At 47.3% G+C, this 15,000-nt stretch overlaps 3 protein-coding genes across 5 annotated transcripts in view; 1 reads left to right on the top strand and 2 right to left on the bottom strand.

Annotated features, from left to right (window-relative positions):
• The window catches only part of slc41a2b (solute carrier family 41 member 2b), a 26,363-nt gene extending 21,913 nt beyond the window's left edge, over window positions 1-4,450 (bottom strand). The window contains 3 exon segments of the mRNA XM_083692334.1: window positions 2,903-3,010; window positions 3,560-4,210; window positions 4,334-4,450. Of these exon segments, the coding sequence (XP_083548460.1) occupies window positions 2,903-3,010; window positions 3,560-4,210; window positions 4,334-4,390 (816 nt within the window). The 5' untranslated portion in view covers window positions 4,391-4,450.
• Window positions 4,451-5,465: 1,015 nt separating this feature from the next.
• Window positions 5,466-7,624, top strand: nopchap1 (NOP protein chaperone 1). 2 transcript variants are annotated; one of them, XR_014554811.1, is made up of 5 exons: window positions 5,466-5,591; window positions 5,759-5,827; window positions 6,023-6,156; window positions 6,399-7,038; window positions 7,121-7,624. XR_014554811.1 is itself a non-coding variant. In XM_083691960.1 (4 exons), the coding sequence occupies exons 1-4, from the start codon at window positions 5,525-5,527 to the stop codon at window positions 6,582-6,584; spliced, it is 456 nt and encodes a 151-aa protein (XP_083548086.1). In that variant the 5' UTR covers window positions 5,466-5,524; the 3' UTR covers window positions 6,585-7,624. The 2 variants fall into 2 exon arrangements, 1 of the variants encoding a protein (XP_083548086.1); XM_083691960.1 differs by having other exon boundaries at window positions 6,399-7,624.
• A 332-nt stretch (window positions 7,625-7,956) lies between these two features.
• aldh1l2 (aldehyde dehydrogenase 1 family, member L2) overlaps window positions 7,957-15,000 on the bottom strand; it is a 15,959-nt gene continuing 8,915 nt past the window's right edge. For both annotated transcript variants that reach the window (XM_083692327.1, XM_083692328.1), the window contains 14 exons: window positions 14,524-14,671; window positions 14,228-14,347; window positions 13,792-13,919; window positions 13,275-13,425; window positions 13,116-13,186; window positions 12,808-12,913; window positions 12,253-12,340; window positions 11,857-11,950; window positions 11,649-11,748; window positions 11,434-11,532; window positions 10,921-11,086; window positions 10,304-10,409; window positions 9,862-10,061; window positions 7,957-9,130 (listed from right to left, as the gene is read on the bottom strand). In XM_083692327.1, the coding sequence (XP_083548453.1) occupies window positions 9,075-9,130; window positions 9,862-10,061; window positions 10,304-10,409; window positions 10,921-11,086; window positions 11,434-11,532; window positions 11,649-11,748; window positions 11,857-11,950; window positions 12,253-12,340; window positions 12,808-12,913; window positions 13,116-13,186; window positions 13,275-13,425; window positions 13,792-13,919; window positions 14,228-14,347; window positions 14,524-14,671 (1,633 nt within the window). In that variant the 3' untranslated portion in view covers window positions 7,957-9,074. The remainder of the gene's footprint in view (window positions 9,131-9,861; window positions 10,062-10,303; window positions 10,410-10,920; window positions 11,087-11,433; window positions 11,533-11,648; window positions 11,749-11,856; window positions 11,951-12,252; window positions 12,341-12,807; window positions 12,914-13,115; window positions 13,187-13,274; window positions 13,426-13,791; window positions 13,920-14,227; window positions 14,348-14,523; window positions 14,672-15,000) is intronic.

Raw genomic sequence — 15,000 nt, 5'->3', positions numbered from 1 at the left:
TGATGAACATTATCTCCTCCCCTCTAATGATGAACATTATCCTCCTCCCCTCTAATGATGAACATTATCTCCTCCCCTATAATGATGCACATTATCCCCCTCCCCTCTAATGGTGAACATTATCCTCCTCCCCTCTAATGATGAACATTATCACCTCCCCTCTAATGATGAACATTGTCACCTCCCCTCTAATGATGAACATTATCCCCCTCCCCTCTAATGATGAACATTATCCCCCTCCCCTCTAATGATGAACATTATCTCCCTCCCTCTGTGAACACAGAGAGAGACAAAGAGAGAGAGAGAGACACAGGCTGCAACCAACACACAACCAGAGAGACAGAACCAGACTGCTGTACCCATTCCTCTCAGAACTCCTGTTCCAGCTCTCAGATCTGAGTTGTGGGGAGGAGGGTGGGGGGGGTGGGGTGGGGGGGTGGGAGGGGCTGGCCTATTCAACACTGTCCCAGCCGGGAGTGGAGCAGACACAACTCAACAGGCTTCACTCTACATTCACAACTCCACACAGTCACTACAGCCCTCATACCTCGAACACAGCCAAAGGTGCAGCCGGGGCTCCCGGCCTGCAGAGCTGTGTGAGAGAGGGATTAGTGTGTCCTCTGGGGGGGGTAAGGTCCAGGCCAACTCAGCGGTCCTTTAGACCTCTCCTCTGGAAAAGTACATAATGTCCCGTCCCCCCTGCTTTTTTTCTTCTTTTTCATTCCACCTAACAAAGAGGAGACGTCACGCGATGTAATGACATGTTGGGAGGGGTTGTGTGATACTGACACAGGCGTACAGCCTAACAAGCCCAGGCAGGACAACCACCGGCACGCCGGCCCACAACAGTCTGCCCCCCCCACCCCCACCTCACCCCTCCGCCCCGCGTAGAAGCACGGTTAACCTCACTACCCTTCTTCGCCCGTCCCATCCACACAGCCAGCCAGGACGACATGTGTCTGTGCCATTCAGATTCCGCTGACAGTCACAACACCAACATCGTGCCAACATTAAACCACATCATAACTAAAGAATCTGGGGCAGGAAGCCATCTGGTTTCCTCTAAAAAAAAGGCCTAGTTGACAAACAGAGCCCTGTGGTGGGGGAAAAGAGAGGGGGGGGGGGTGCTGGGGGGGGGATTTTTTAGCTGGGCCGGGCCAAGCTGGGGGCTGGGGTTAGGGCTGGGGTTAGGGCTGGGGGTAGAGCTGGGGTTAGAGCTGGGGTTAGAGCTGGGGTTAGGGCTGGGGTTAGGGCTGGGGTTAGGGCTGGGGTTAGGGCTGGGGGTAGAGCTGGGGTTAGAGCTGGGGTTAGAGCTGGGGTTAGGGCTGGGGTTAGGGCTGGGGTTAGGGCTGGGGTTAGCGCCTGCTGCTCTCTCTCCCTCTGTTCTAATCAGTGATAACATTTAGTTGAGCAGGTGCTGGTGTGCATGTTATCTATATCTATATGTTATCTATATCTATATATTATCTATATGCTATCTATATCTGTTATCTATATCTATATGCTGTCTATATCTGTTATCTATATATATATATTATCTATATGTTATCTACATGTTATCTATATCTATATGTTATCTATATCTATATGTTATCTATATCTATATGTTATCTATATCTATATGTTATCTATATGTTATCTATATGTTATCTATATGTTATCTATATCTATATATTATCTATATGTTATCTATATGTATATATTATCTATATGTTATCTATATGTTATCTATATCTATATATTATCTATATGTTGTCTATATCTATATATTATCTATATGTTATCTATATGTATATATTATCTATATCTATATGTTATCTATATCTATATGTTATCTATATGTATATATTATCTATATGTTATCTATATCTATATATTATCTATATGTTGTCTATATCTATATGTTATCTATATATTATCTATATATGATCTATATGTTATCTATATCTATATATTATCTATATGTTATCTATATATATATAGACACACACACACAGTGTGTTTAAACTTCAGCAGGTCGTCTTGACCATGTCTCCATGCCTAAATGCATTGAGTGGCTGCCATGGGATTGGCTGATTAGATATTTGCGTTAACGAACAGTTGAACAAGTGTACCGGTGAGTGTGTGTGTATATATATATATAGATATATATGTACACTGTGGCCGGTGAGTGTATATATATAAATAAAATGGACTTATTATCTGCAGAAATATCTCAAATAATTTCGTTTTTTACATTCTCTCGCTGTTTCTGTGACTGAATTGGTGTTTGAAGGCTGATTTTTTTTATATAAACATTCCCAACTCACTAATGTGCCTCGGCTCTGTCATGCTCTCTTCGCCTGCACCTGGCCAAGAGTAGATCAGTCAATAACAAACTCTGTGTGAAACTTCTCTTACGGAGCGCAATTGACATCAACGCAAACACACAAAACAGAGGACAACAGCAAGACCTGCCTCATTTCTGTCTGTCTGTCTGTCTGTCTCTCTCTCTCTCAACCGTTTTCTAGAATTCTGCCTTTTTTTGGGGCTCAGGCCTCATCTCTACAGACCCGTCTCTCTAACTGGAGTGTAAGCATGCAGAACAGTGTGCTACATACAAACATGTGTAGAGAGAGAGACATGTGAGAGACTTTCACTTTGTTGACGGTTTGCAAGTGTGTGTACAGCAGTAAAAAGGTTGGTAGGTAGGTACGTAGGTGGGTAAGTAAGTAGGTAGGTGGGTAAGTAAGTAGGTAGGTGGGTAAGTAAGTAGGTAGGTAGGTAGGTAGGTAGGTACGTGGGTAAGTATGTAGGTGGGTAGGTAGGTAGGTAGGTAGGTAAGTAAGTAGGTAGGTAGGTAAGTAGGTAGGTAAGTAGGTAGGTAGGTAAGTAGGTAGGTAGGTGTGGGTATTTCTCTCACCGCCGTGGAGAGTCTGGAAGCGAGGGTCATCTCCAGATTTCCCTTCAGGCCCAGCAGAGCCGGCACCAGGATGAAAATCTCTGTGATGTACTGAAAGGCATCCCAGTGCTTGACGGAGAAGAGAGAGGAGAGGGCTTAGTGGAGAGGAATCTTTGTCATATTCTGCTATCTAGTACAGAAAGGCTTTCACGCTCAATTCAAAATATTCACATTTTGACTTCAAATTCAAACGTTCCTATCAAGATGAAGCAAGCCAGATAAGGATAAGAGCCATTCAGCTTAACGGTCAAGGGGTAAATGTATTTGCTTAGTGGCTATGCAGAATCCTTGTATCAACAAATCAATAGACGTGAATTGACGACATGGCATATTGAATCCTGAGTAAACAAAACCAAATCCACTGACAGTCACACTTGAATCAAACCCAACTCCCACCGAAACTAAGCTATGTCCAGAGTGACCCCAGTGAAAGCCTCACCTGTACCATGTCCAGAGTGACCCCAGTGAAAGCCTCACCTGTACCATGTCCAGAGTGACCCCAGTGAAAGTCTCACCTGTACCATGTCCAGAGTGACCCCAGTGAAAGTCTCACCTGTACTATGTCCAGAGTGACCCCAGTGAAAGTCTCACCTGTACCATGTCCAGTGAATGCCTCACCTGTACTATGTCCAGCACCATTCCTGCCGACACCGTGCCAAACCCAGCCAACAGGAAAGGCACCACGATCTGCAGCGCCATGGCCAGGGGCGACTCCTTGGGCATATTCCTCATGGGGGGCCTCTGCCCTTCCCCTTCCTCCTCCTCCTCGTCCGCCTCGTCTCCCGAGAGCCGGCCCTCAGGGAGCATGGGCTCCGTCTCAGCGTAGCGGCCGCCGTCTCCGCAGTCCGACAGGCTGACGGACGTCCGTGCCGTCCGGTCAGAGTGTCTCCGCCCCTCCAGGTGCGGGGGGTCCGGCCTGTAGCCGTTCTGGTGCTGCCCCCCCCCCTCAGGCTTGGCCCCCAGGTCGGCCAGGGCGAGGCGCTCCTCCTGGAGCTTGGTGTAGCCGGTAGGAACCATGGTCTGGAACAGGGAAGGGATTCGCCCGGTGGGCACCGGCTTCAGGGAGAGACCGCTCCAGCCTCCTCCGCTGGCTCCACTCATACGCACCGCCAGGCTAGGGCCCAGGGAGTCCCCCAGTGTGTGGACGTTCATGATGCTCGCTGAGCCCTCGATGTCGCATCTCCGTTCATCCGAGCTGGGGCAGTGTGAAAGGTGGCAGGCCGAGCAGGCTAGACAGGCGTGTTTGAAAATCAGCCCTGTGGTGTTTGGCTTAAGAAAAAAGAAAGACAGAGATCAACACAGTAGATTAGCCTTTGTAGATGCTTTCTCCTGGTCATGCAGGCTAGCACAAACACAAATATTTACATTCTCCCCCTAGGGCAAATCCTTTACCTCTTCCAACATTTGTCCCGTAAGAAGAACCCTGGACTGGAGCTTCACACAAGGCATGAACAGCTTCCACACAATATATAGACTAGTACTTAAGCCCTAGGGTATGGAATATTGTCTGGTTGGATGATATGCACATATTAGCAATAATATCTAGACTACGATCATGGAAAAAAAAAAAGAAGAATAATTAAATCCATGGAAAATGTATGTTTAAAATAAACTATACAGGAGAATTAATTAAGCGTGTTTCGTAATGACGCAACTTCATGGTCTAAACTGTCGAGGAAGTGAGAACCAGCGAAGTTGACTGGTGTTTATTCGGATTAAAAAGCCTGCTGTTTTTCGGTTGTTACAAAATGTTTTTTTTCCCTGACAAGCAGTTCGCAGCTAGCTGCTATGATAAACACAGCTGAGACTACTTAGCTACGGCGGATAGCATCCTCAACACTAGCTGGGCGGCGGACACAAATGACCTCGACCAACAAGTAAAACGCCTTACCCGCACAAAAGGGAGGCACAGCAAATAAACCCAGTCCGTCCCAGGAGCTAAATTGATGTTATTTCGCTGAGAAGCAGCGATGCGTTTCTTCCTTGACAGCCAGCCCGTCGCGTCACCGCCGGAGTGCCACAGCGCCACACGGATATCTTCACGGGAGCGCGCAGGCGCAGGGCACACCGTGTCCATCTGGCAGCTGCCCAGGAATTTCTTGACGGGTGCTCTCTAAACATGTAGCCAGACCAGTCAGTAGCTCTAAAAACAATGCCTGGGATTATTACACACACACACACACACACACACACACACACAACAAGTTCTATAAACATTGAATCATCTCAGTAACATCTCATCATCCTCCTGACAATTCTGATTAGATTGTGTGATTTAGCTGTGTACCCTTTTGTTACAAAAAAAGAACATGCTGTCCTCGAATTGTAGTGTGTAGTTACGCAACACAGTCTACTGTGTATGTGTACACTGCGTTAAATCAAGTAATCATTCTTCTGGCGATGTTTTTGGGTTTGGAGACTGGCACGTCCAGCCAGTAGGGGGCGCTGCGCCGACATGGAGGTTGAGGCCCTCTTGACTTGGTTCATGCTCGTCATTTTTCGACCTTAGACCCCGGATGTGGAGCGACAAGCGGCAGTAGCAATAACACATGTTGTAGGAAGAACACTCGCAGAACGGCGAAAATGGAATTGGAGTTGAGTAACACGAAAACAAGCTCACAAGACCTGCTCTCGTGTGGCAACGGAGGAGGTTTGTTCTCGCTGTCTACTGCTTTCTCTTCACGAGGAGTTGTATTTGGTTGAGGAGCCTGCTAGCTAACGTTGGCTAGCCACCTACACTGCCTACATGCATACTATCATTGGTTGGCTATCAGTGATGGGGATATTTACGCACAGTGTGATTTGTTGTCCTAATAGGTCTCCATAACAAGCTACTCCTCAAGCCCAAGGGTCCTTTGCAGACACAGAGGATCCCGAGAAGTAGTGGTGAGTTCAACATGTTGCTCTGTCTGCGTGAGTGTGAGTGTGAGTGTGAGTGTGAGTGTGAGTGTGAGTGTGTGGAGTGTGAGTGTGAGTGTGAGTGTGAGTGTGTGTGTGTGTGTGTGTGTGTGTGTGTGTGTGTGTGTGTGTGTGTGTGTGTGTGTGTGTGTGTGTGTGTACACTCATGTTGTGTTGTGTCAGTGCTGGACAGGCTGCAGAGCTTCCTGCCCCAGATGGCCCAGGCCAATGAGAAGCTGAAGCTGCAGATAGAGCAGTCTCCCGAGGGCCACTACGACATTGAGTGCGTGAAGGATGCAGAGAAGGTCATAGAGATGGTGAGTCTAGTCTGGTTGCCTTTCAGAGATGGGAAAAGTGAGGTGAATAATGCCACAACTGAGAGACAAGATTGTTCCAATCAGTAATGACATGTCTCTCTCTTCTCTCCCTCTCTCTTCCATATCTCTCTCTTCCCTCCCTCTCCCTCTCTCTCTTCCATCCCTCCCTCTCCCTCCCTCCCTCCCCTCCGTCTCTCTCCTCCCTCCCTCCTCCCATCCCTATCACACTCTCTGTCTCTTAGGATGTGTCGGTGGTTGAACTCAGTGATTCAGACAGCGACTCAGAAGGAGAGTCATCGCAGGTCGACGACTCAGACTCCGACTCGGAGGTGAAGAGCGAGGTCACGGAGGACAGCCTCAAACTGCCCGGCAACAGCCGGAGGAAGAGGAAGGCCAACATCCAGGTTCTGGAGAAGCAGGAGGATTAGGCCCCTGTGGGCCTTCTATAAGACTGCTGGGACAGTAACAGTGTATAGATGGACGTGCTTTGGGCATCTCTGCACCTTATGGACTGACGTGGGATCAGCTCTCCCTCTCCCAAGGCCTTTTCATAACCTCTATGAGCGAAACAATGCTGACCCTGAGTCAGTCATGATCCTTCACGACCCTGGACCCAATCCTGGACATTCATTGGACCTTGTTGTTCACCGAACCGATGCGGTGAGACATACAGCGAAGTGGGGACACTTGTTTTTGTTTGTGCCATGGGCCAAATATCATGATTCTGGAAACAGGATGGTCAAAGTGTTTTGGTGATATTTGAGTCAGAATGGAGAGTGACTGACTGGAGTGCCTTAGCCAGCTTGTAGAGTGAGTCTGTGCCTCATAGTAGTTCCTGGTGATCTGTTTATCCTAGGTTGTCCCTGGTGATCTGTGTCCTAGGTTGTCCCTGGTGATCTGTTTATCCTAGGTTGTCCCTGGTGATCTGTTTATCCTAGGTTGTCCCTGGTGATCTGTGTCCTAGGTCATCTCTAAGGTTAATGTCACTATGGCATCGTCTTTTATTTCAAAATGGCAGCACCATACAGACTTTCCCCGAGGCCTGACTTCATCTTCAACAGATATATATTTTTGTTGTTTTACTGTATATTATTAAATTACAGACTTCTAAATAATCTAAAACCTAGGAGAGATCAAGCTTTGCTTCGGCCTGAAGAGCAGATGATGGATGATCAATATATGCAGTGTTATAAAATCTAAGTCAGAAGAAGAAGAACGGGTAGAAGGAGGACTGAAAGAATGATTGATTTGGAGCTTCACTTATCTGTGGCCTCTAAACCTGTGATACCTGTATCTGCCTCCTGAAAGGTTTGGAAAGTCCCAGCTTCATGTTTTGCTCAGTGTATAAAGAGTGTGAGCTGTGAAAATAGCTTTCCCCAGATTTTTCTGTTTAACTTTCTATGTCGAACTTAAAAAAATAAAAAAACATGTTCTGTAATATTTCATAATAAAGATGTATGAAATCCTGGACTGTTGTGTGATTGAATGACTCGCCAGGACTTGACCTATAATACCTATAATAATACCTACCTATATTACCCCAATGCAGACAGTCCCCTGAGAACTGAGTGTTTCTGTAAAACTATAATCACAGATTCCTTTTAACACTGACAGGAAGGTGGTCCTCTGTGGCTCAGTTGGTAGAGCATAGCGCTAACAACACTTACATATACTGAAATGTATGCACTCACTGCAATGTAAGTCGCTTTGGATGAAAGCGTCAGCTAAATGGCGTATACTGTATACATGTAGGGAGGACAGGCTTGCCCGCCGTGACATCTCATCCAATCACTTCGCTGATTCAAAAGAAGGAACAGGGAGTTTATTCATCATTGTACAACATTTATGTTTGAAGACAAAACCATGTGTATCGAGTGTGAGTGAGAAAGATCATCTCACATCTCCATGGAGACCAGAATTCCCTTTTGTTTTGACACTGCTCCCCTGACTTCTATGCCTCAGAGTATGGCACCCAAAGTGAAAACATGATATTCTTTACCTTGTGATTTCGTCACCCTTCTAGCCTTGTAGAGTGGAAGAGATGGCAAACTCCTTTCAACTGTAGTTGTCATTTCAGACCTCATTAAAATCATCTTTTTCATTTTGTTCTATGTTACTAAAAATGTAAAAACCCAAAGAATAGCGTGCTTTACTAAGCATGATGTAGTGTTGTAACATACTGCTCACTTTCTCAACTGGAATAGAATGTCAAAAATATATCAAATTATTCTTTTTTTTTTTTTTCCTTTGTTATAAAATATTTACAAACAAGCTAATTTTGACCAAGGGAGTTGTGACCGTCTTCAGTACAAACGTAGGACCAGACTACTGAGCATAAATGACAAAACACAAACTTGCATGATTGAACTACAATTAAAGATTATGCTTAAAATGTTGTGACTCCAAATGAAATGACTCAGATCACTTCTTAAATTAGATTTTAAAATCTCTCCTACAGGGCAGGAAAGATTTGTTTGATGCACTCCGCTTTTAAAAAAGCAAAATTTACTCTCATGGTGAGTTGGATAACAGAAACCTTCAAAATACGACAAGAGGGTTCATCCTGTCACACGGCACTGGAGAGGAATACTGAAATCCGCCTCTGGGTTTGATGATAAATGCAATTTCCGTTTTGTAACTGGGGAAAACCACGTGTCCTGTGTCCATAAAGCAGGTTCCCAAGCAGATGCTAAAAACTGTAGGCACGTTGACAAGAGGGTGGTGGCAGAGATCTCTCATGCACGCATGCACACACACTCTCACACACACACACAAACAAACACACGCCGTAAGCAAAGCTGGAGCTGGATTCGGGCGCCTGACGGAGCCTGACGGAGGCTGACGGAGCCTGACGACCCCTCCGGCTGGTGGACTGATGGGTTGTGGATAAGAGTTTGTGAGGAGGAGCTGCGGTCTCCTCAGTACTCTATCGTCACTGCTTTGGTCTTGAGGTATTCCAGGAGAGCATCCTCTCCTAAGGGACGGAACAGAAGCAAGGAGAACCAAGTCAAACAGACGACTCCAATCAACTTAAGTCAGACTTACAAGACTATCCGAAGCTTCAGTCAGACTTACAAGACTATCCGAAGCTTCAGTCAGACTTACAAGACTATCCGAAGCTTCAGTCAGACTTACAAGACTATCCGAAGCTTCAGTCAGACTTACAAGACTATCCGAAGCTCGCAGGACCATTTCCTTTCGGCAGGTCAACTCTGTTCTAAGTGGACTATGAGGTCAATACAGATTAAAATAGGTAGATATCTAAATATCAAATGCTGCAAAAAATATATAAATCTGTAGTGTAATCTACAGTACCAGTCAAAGGTTTGGACACACCTTGCCAAGAGTGTGCAAAGCTGTCATCAAAGCAAAAGGTGGCTACCTTGAAGAATCTAAAATATAAAACATGTTCTGGTGTGTTTAACACTTTTTTGTTTACTACATAATCCCATATGTGTTCCTTCATAGTTTTGATGTCTTCAATATGAATCTACAATGTAGAAAATAATAAAAAAAATAAAGACAAACCATTGAATGAGACGGTGTGTCCAAACTTTTGACTGGTACTGCACGTAAGAAGCACCTGGCCTAACTAATCCCAGAGAATAGACCCTGAACATTTCTGCAGCACCTCCTACAGTACGCGGCCCCTTCCCCCGCCTCCCCCGCCCTCCCCGCCTCCCCCGCCCGCCCCGCCTGACGTACCCAGGTCTTTGCCGAAGCCAGACTGTTTGAAGCCTCCGAAAGGCGAGGCCACGTCCGTCTTGTTGTACGTGTTGACGAACACGGTGCCGGCGTCCAGCCTCTCGCTCACGTACATGGCCTTGTTGATGTCCCGCGTGAACACGCCCGACGCCAGGCCGAACTCCGTGTCGTTGGCTCTGCTCAGCACCCCGTCCACGTCACTGGGGGAGAGGGGTGAGGGAGGGAGGGGAGGGGAGGGGAGGGAGGGGAAGAAGGAGAGGATAGGAATAACGCATTCATTTTGCATAGCGCTTTTCTCAGTATGAGAGAGAGCAAGAATAGATAGAAGGAAAATAAACAAGTCAAACAAAAGCACAGTCAGTAAAGCAGGTTTAAGAAGATGGGTTTTGACACGGGAGACAGATAGAGGACACTAGGACTCTGTCAGCCTAAGAAGACGTACCCGTCTTTGAACTTGGACACCACCATGACCGGGCCGAAGGACTCCTCTTTGGCGATGAACATGTGATCCTCCACATCCGTGAACAGTGTGGGCTCCATGAAGAACCCTAGAGGACAACAACAACAACAACAACAACAACATTGTGCTTAGAGGAATGATGGTAATAATAGAGTAATAAGGCACTTTACATGACTATGGCTTTATAAAGAGTTAACGACACGTGAATAAGCCCTCTGTAACACGCTCCGAATGACATCCGACCATCCTCATCATTCTTAAACCCAGACCACTGGAATTCACACAGGTTATTCCAATAAAGTATTTCCTTACATCTTTGGGCCATTTTAGGAACTTGATTAAGGATTCCTCAGTGGAGGAGTGCTCGTTATAATTGATTGTTGTCTGTAAACATTTTTATTGCCTGTGTAAATTGTGTCCTTTAAAAATCTTGATGTGAATAATAGTGATGTGTCTATATTTTGTAACCAGGGCACCCTTCATAAAGAGACATTGGTCTCAAAGGGACTCCCCTGAACAAATAAAGGATAAATAAATAATAAATAATATTAGTATACTGAGTGGTCATTCGAACAGCTCGTTGCTATCCAGGTGTTTACCTGGCCGGTCCACTTGGCGACCCCCACACACCAGGGTGGCTCCCTCCTTCAGGCCCACTTCACAGTACTCCACCAGCTTGTCCATGTGGGCCTTGTGGTTCTGGGGCCCGTGGTCCGTGGAGCGGTCCAGAGGGTCCCCGATCTTCATCTTCTTGATCTCCTCCACCTGACAGGAGGAAGAGGAGGAGGATAAAGAGTATGTTACAGTAGAGGACATGGGAGAGATGTTTGTTTGGGACATCCTTGAATTAGCCTACAAGGAAACTCTGCTGCTGCCCCTGTGTGTGGCTGTGTGTGTGTGTGTGTGTCTGTCTGTCTGTCTGTCTGTCTGTCTGTCTGTCTGGCCTGAGGAATGTGTACTCCGTAGGTTTACTAGTATGAGTACTAGGTAGGTGTACTAGGTATGCGTACTAGGTAGGTGTACTAGTATGAGTACTAGGTATGCGTACTAGGTAGGTGTACTAGGTAGGTGTACCGTACTAGGTATGTGTACAAGTGGTTGAGTGCACTCACCACTCTCCTGATGTACTCGTCGTGGATGGACTCCTCCACAAACAGGCGTCCGGCAGCGATGCAGTTCTCTCCTTTATTGAAGAAAACAGAACTCATGCCCTGCAGAGGGAGAGATGGAGGGAAGGAAAGACGGTCAGATGGAGGTGGAAAAAGGAGGCAAAAATGTCTCCCTCCCCCTCCCTCTCCCTCCCTCTCTCCCTCCCTCCTTCTCTCACCATGCGCACAGCTTTGTCCATGTCACAGTCGCTGAAGATGATGAGCGGGGACTTCCCTCCCAGCTCCAGAGACACCTTCTTCAGGTTGCTGACCGCACAGCTGCAACAGGAAATGACACGCTGGTGTGAGCAGGAAGCAAGCGGGCGGGTCGGGGCAGCAGAAGTGTGAGCCAATCAGGCGTGAGTGGGCGGGTCCCTACTACTGTACCTCTTCATGATCTGCTTGCCGATGGGGGTGGAGCCGGTGAAGCCCAGCTTACGCACGTCTGGATGGTCCGACATCCTCTGTCCCACCAACCCACCTGGGGGAGGGAGAGAGGGGGGGGAGAGAGGGAGAGAGGGAGGGAGGGTGGGAGGGGGGAGAGAGAGGGATAGAGGGAGGGAAAGAGAGAGGGGGGAGAGAGAGAGAGCGAGAGCGAGAGAGAGAGAGAGAGAGAGAGAGAGAGAGAGGAAGGGTATAACAGGTTGAGGTGAGGAAAAGAAGGGGAAAGTGGAGGTTAGGAGGGGAGAAAGAGATTCAAATGTTAAAACAGGAAACGTTTCAAGTGTTACCCAAATTTGGTGGAGGACCTTAGCCTTCCCACAATCCCCTGTTCCCTGTTACCTGAGCCAGGGACGATGTTGACGACTCCTTTGGGAATACCAGCCTTCAGGCTCAGCTCAGCAAACTTCAGCGCCGTCAGTGGAGTTACCTGTCAGACAGGACCAGAGAGTGAGTTTGACGGCATAGTTGTCAAAACATGGATGAATGGAATGAGGAATGGTATCAAACACCCCTTCCTCATTCCAATCTGGATCTGGGGTAAAGTTGCACCTGTCTTTATGAGACTGCCCCCCTCCCCCCCCCCCCCCCCGTGTGTGTGTTGAAGTCAATGTCAGGGATGACATCTGAGGCTGTGTGCTTCAGCAATATGCAGTGCAGGCAAAGCTATTTTAATCTAGAGAAAGGTTATGCTAGTTGTGTAGTAGTTAACCCTAACCCGAACCCTTTAAACAGTTTACATTTACATACAGTTTACATTTACATAAACAGTAGCTACCTCTGGTAACAAATGTTAAAAAAGATTTATTTTCTGACAACAAGATTGTTCTAAGAGTTCTTCCACACAGTTCTTACTATGCAGGTGTGTGTGTGTATGTGTGTGTGTGTGGTCCCCACCTGTGCGGGCTTCAGGATCAGTGTGTTTCCAGCTGCCAGGCAGGCGGCACTCTTCCACGCCAGCATCATGAGGGGGTAGTTCCAGGGGATGACAATGGCACACACACTGTCACACACACACACACACACACACACACACACCAACCACGAGCCAGAGTCATATGGATGGACAGTTTTATACAGTGAGTCTAAATATTGAGACTAACACTGATATCTATAGAAAAGTTCATTTAGATATTTTCCGTACATTTTTATTTTTTTATAGCTGGCTGGTATAGGCTACCACCATGTGACCTTTGACCTCTTACCCCAGAGGCTCTCTCCTGGTATAGGTGAGGTTGCGGTTGGGCCTGGCCTGGTTGATGGGTATCGTCTTGCCCTGTGGTAGCAGACAGGATATGAGGTAAGGACAGGATATGACGTGTGTTTTCTAGCGGGCGAAACCTGACGGGAGGCGGCTGTCGTACCTGGATCTTGTCGCACCAGCCGGCAAAGTAGCGGAAGGTCTGGATGGACATGCCCACGTGGGTCTTGAGGGCCAGGGTGTAGACCGCCCCGGAGTCAATGGATTCAATGGTGGCCAACTCCTCCTGGTGCTCCTCCATAAGGTCAGCCAGCCTGTGGCGGGAGGTGGGGTGGGGTGGGGGGTTAGAGAGGTCGTAGAGAGGGTTTTTGTCTTCTAAAATGGCCATTATGACCAAAGTGTAGGCTATTAAAAGAGTTTCCTGATAACATTCAAGCAAACAATCAAATGTATTTGTATCATAGTTACATTGTTACATCGACAAATGTCGCAAAGTGCTTCACAAAAAAGAACAATACTAGACAACATAAACAATACAAACAATATGACCTAACACCAAACCATAGACCCCCAAAAAGCAAGCCAAGCAAATACACCAGCACTATAACTCTATAGCCCATATTGAGTCAAGGCAGATCCCCCACCAGCCCTCTAGGAGGCGCTGTCGGCTTTGTGCTCACTTGTAAAGCATGCTGCCTCTGTCTCTGGGGTTCATCCGTCCCCAGGGTCCTGTCTCAAAAGCGTCTTTGGCTGCTGCCACCGCCCGGTCCACGTCCCCTACAGAGGAGTAGGCCACCTCACAGATCACCTGATGGAGGAAAGGAGACATCCAATCACGATCGCCACATTGTCCGGGGCTTGTTAGTGAGTTGGTGAGTGTACATGTGACTGACTGTTGATCTATGATACGACGTGTGATATGAAAATTACTGTGCATATACGTAGTGTGTGTGTGTGTGTGTGTGTGTGTGTGTGTGTGTGTGTGTTCGGTGTGTGTGCGTGTTCGGTGTGTGTATATAGTGTGTGTGTGTGTGTGTGTGTTCGGTGTGTATGTATGTGTGTGTGTGTGTGTGTGTGTGTGTGTGTGTGTGTTCGGTGTGTGTCACATAAACTGACCGAGCCGTCAGCAGGGTTGATGGTGTTGCACGTCTTGCCGTCCTCCGCGTCCTCGAACTTCCCGTCGATGAAACACTGGTACGGCATCCTCAGAGTCATGTTGTTGACGTCTTTCGTTACCTAGGGAACACGTCCACAGCAGTCGCGTCACGGCCTCAACTTCACACGTCACATCACATCGTCTTCTATAAGCATCTCATGACATGTTTATAACTGTCTTATAAACACCGGCACTGAGACAGGCATCATCAGCAGTAGGCCGATGTGAGAGAAGTCCTGTTCCTCTGACTACTCACGTAGTCGATGACCACCTCCTCCTCCTGGTCCTCTCCCCTCAGCCGCCGGACGAACATCTGGATGAAGTCCTGGAAGGTAGTGGCCATGTACACGTCCTCCGTCTGCAGCTGAACCCCCGCACACTTCTGCTTGACCTCCTCCACCAGCCTGGAGTAGAGGACAGGGGTTATAAAGGGTCGTAGCGAGGTTAAGTCAGGTCATAGTTGGGTCCTTGACACACCACTACACTTCTGCTTGACCTCCTCCTACACCAGCCTGAGGACAGGACAGGAGTTAGGGCAGGGGTTATAAAGAGGTTATAAAGGGTCATAGCACAAGTCATAGTCATAGCAGGTTAATGAGTCACTAGTCACTACACCACACTGCTTGAGAGTGTAGGGGTCAATGTAGGGTCATACTGTAGCCAGGTTAAATCAGGTTCACCAGGCCATATTTCACCAGCAAGGTGTGACAATGGGCTTTATAAAGGACTAATG

The sequence above is a fragment of the Argentina silus genome (genome assembly GCF_951799395.1).
Source record: "Argentina silus genome assembly, chromosome: 20".
NCBI lineage: Eukaryota > Metazoa > Chordata > Actinopteri > Argentiniformes > Argentinidae > Argentina > Argentina silus.
The sequence above is the reverse complement of the archived record's forward strand: the minus strand, read 5'-3'. Positions and strand labels throughout refer to the sequence as shown.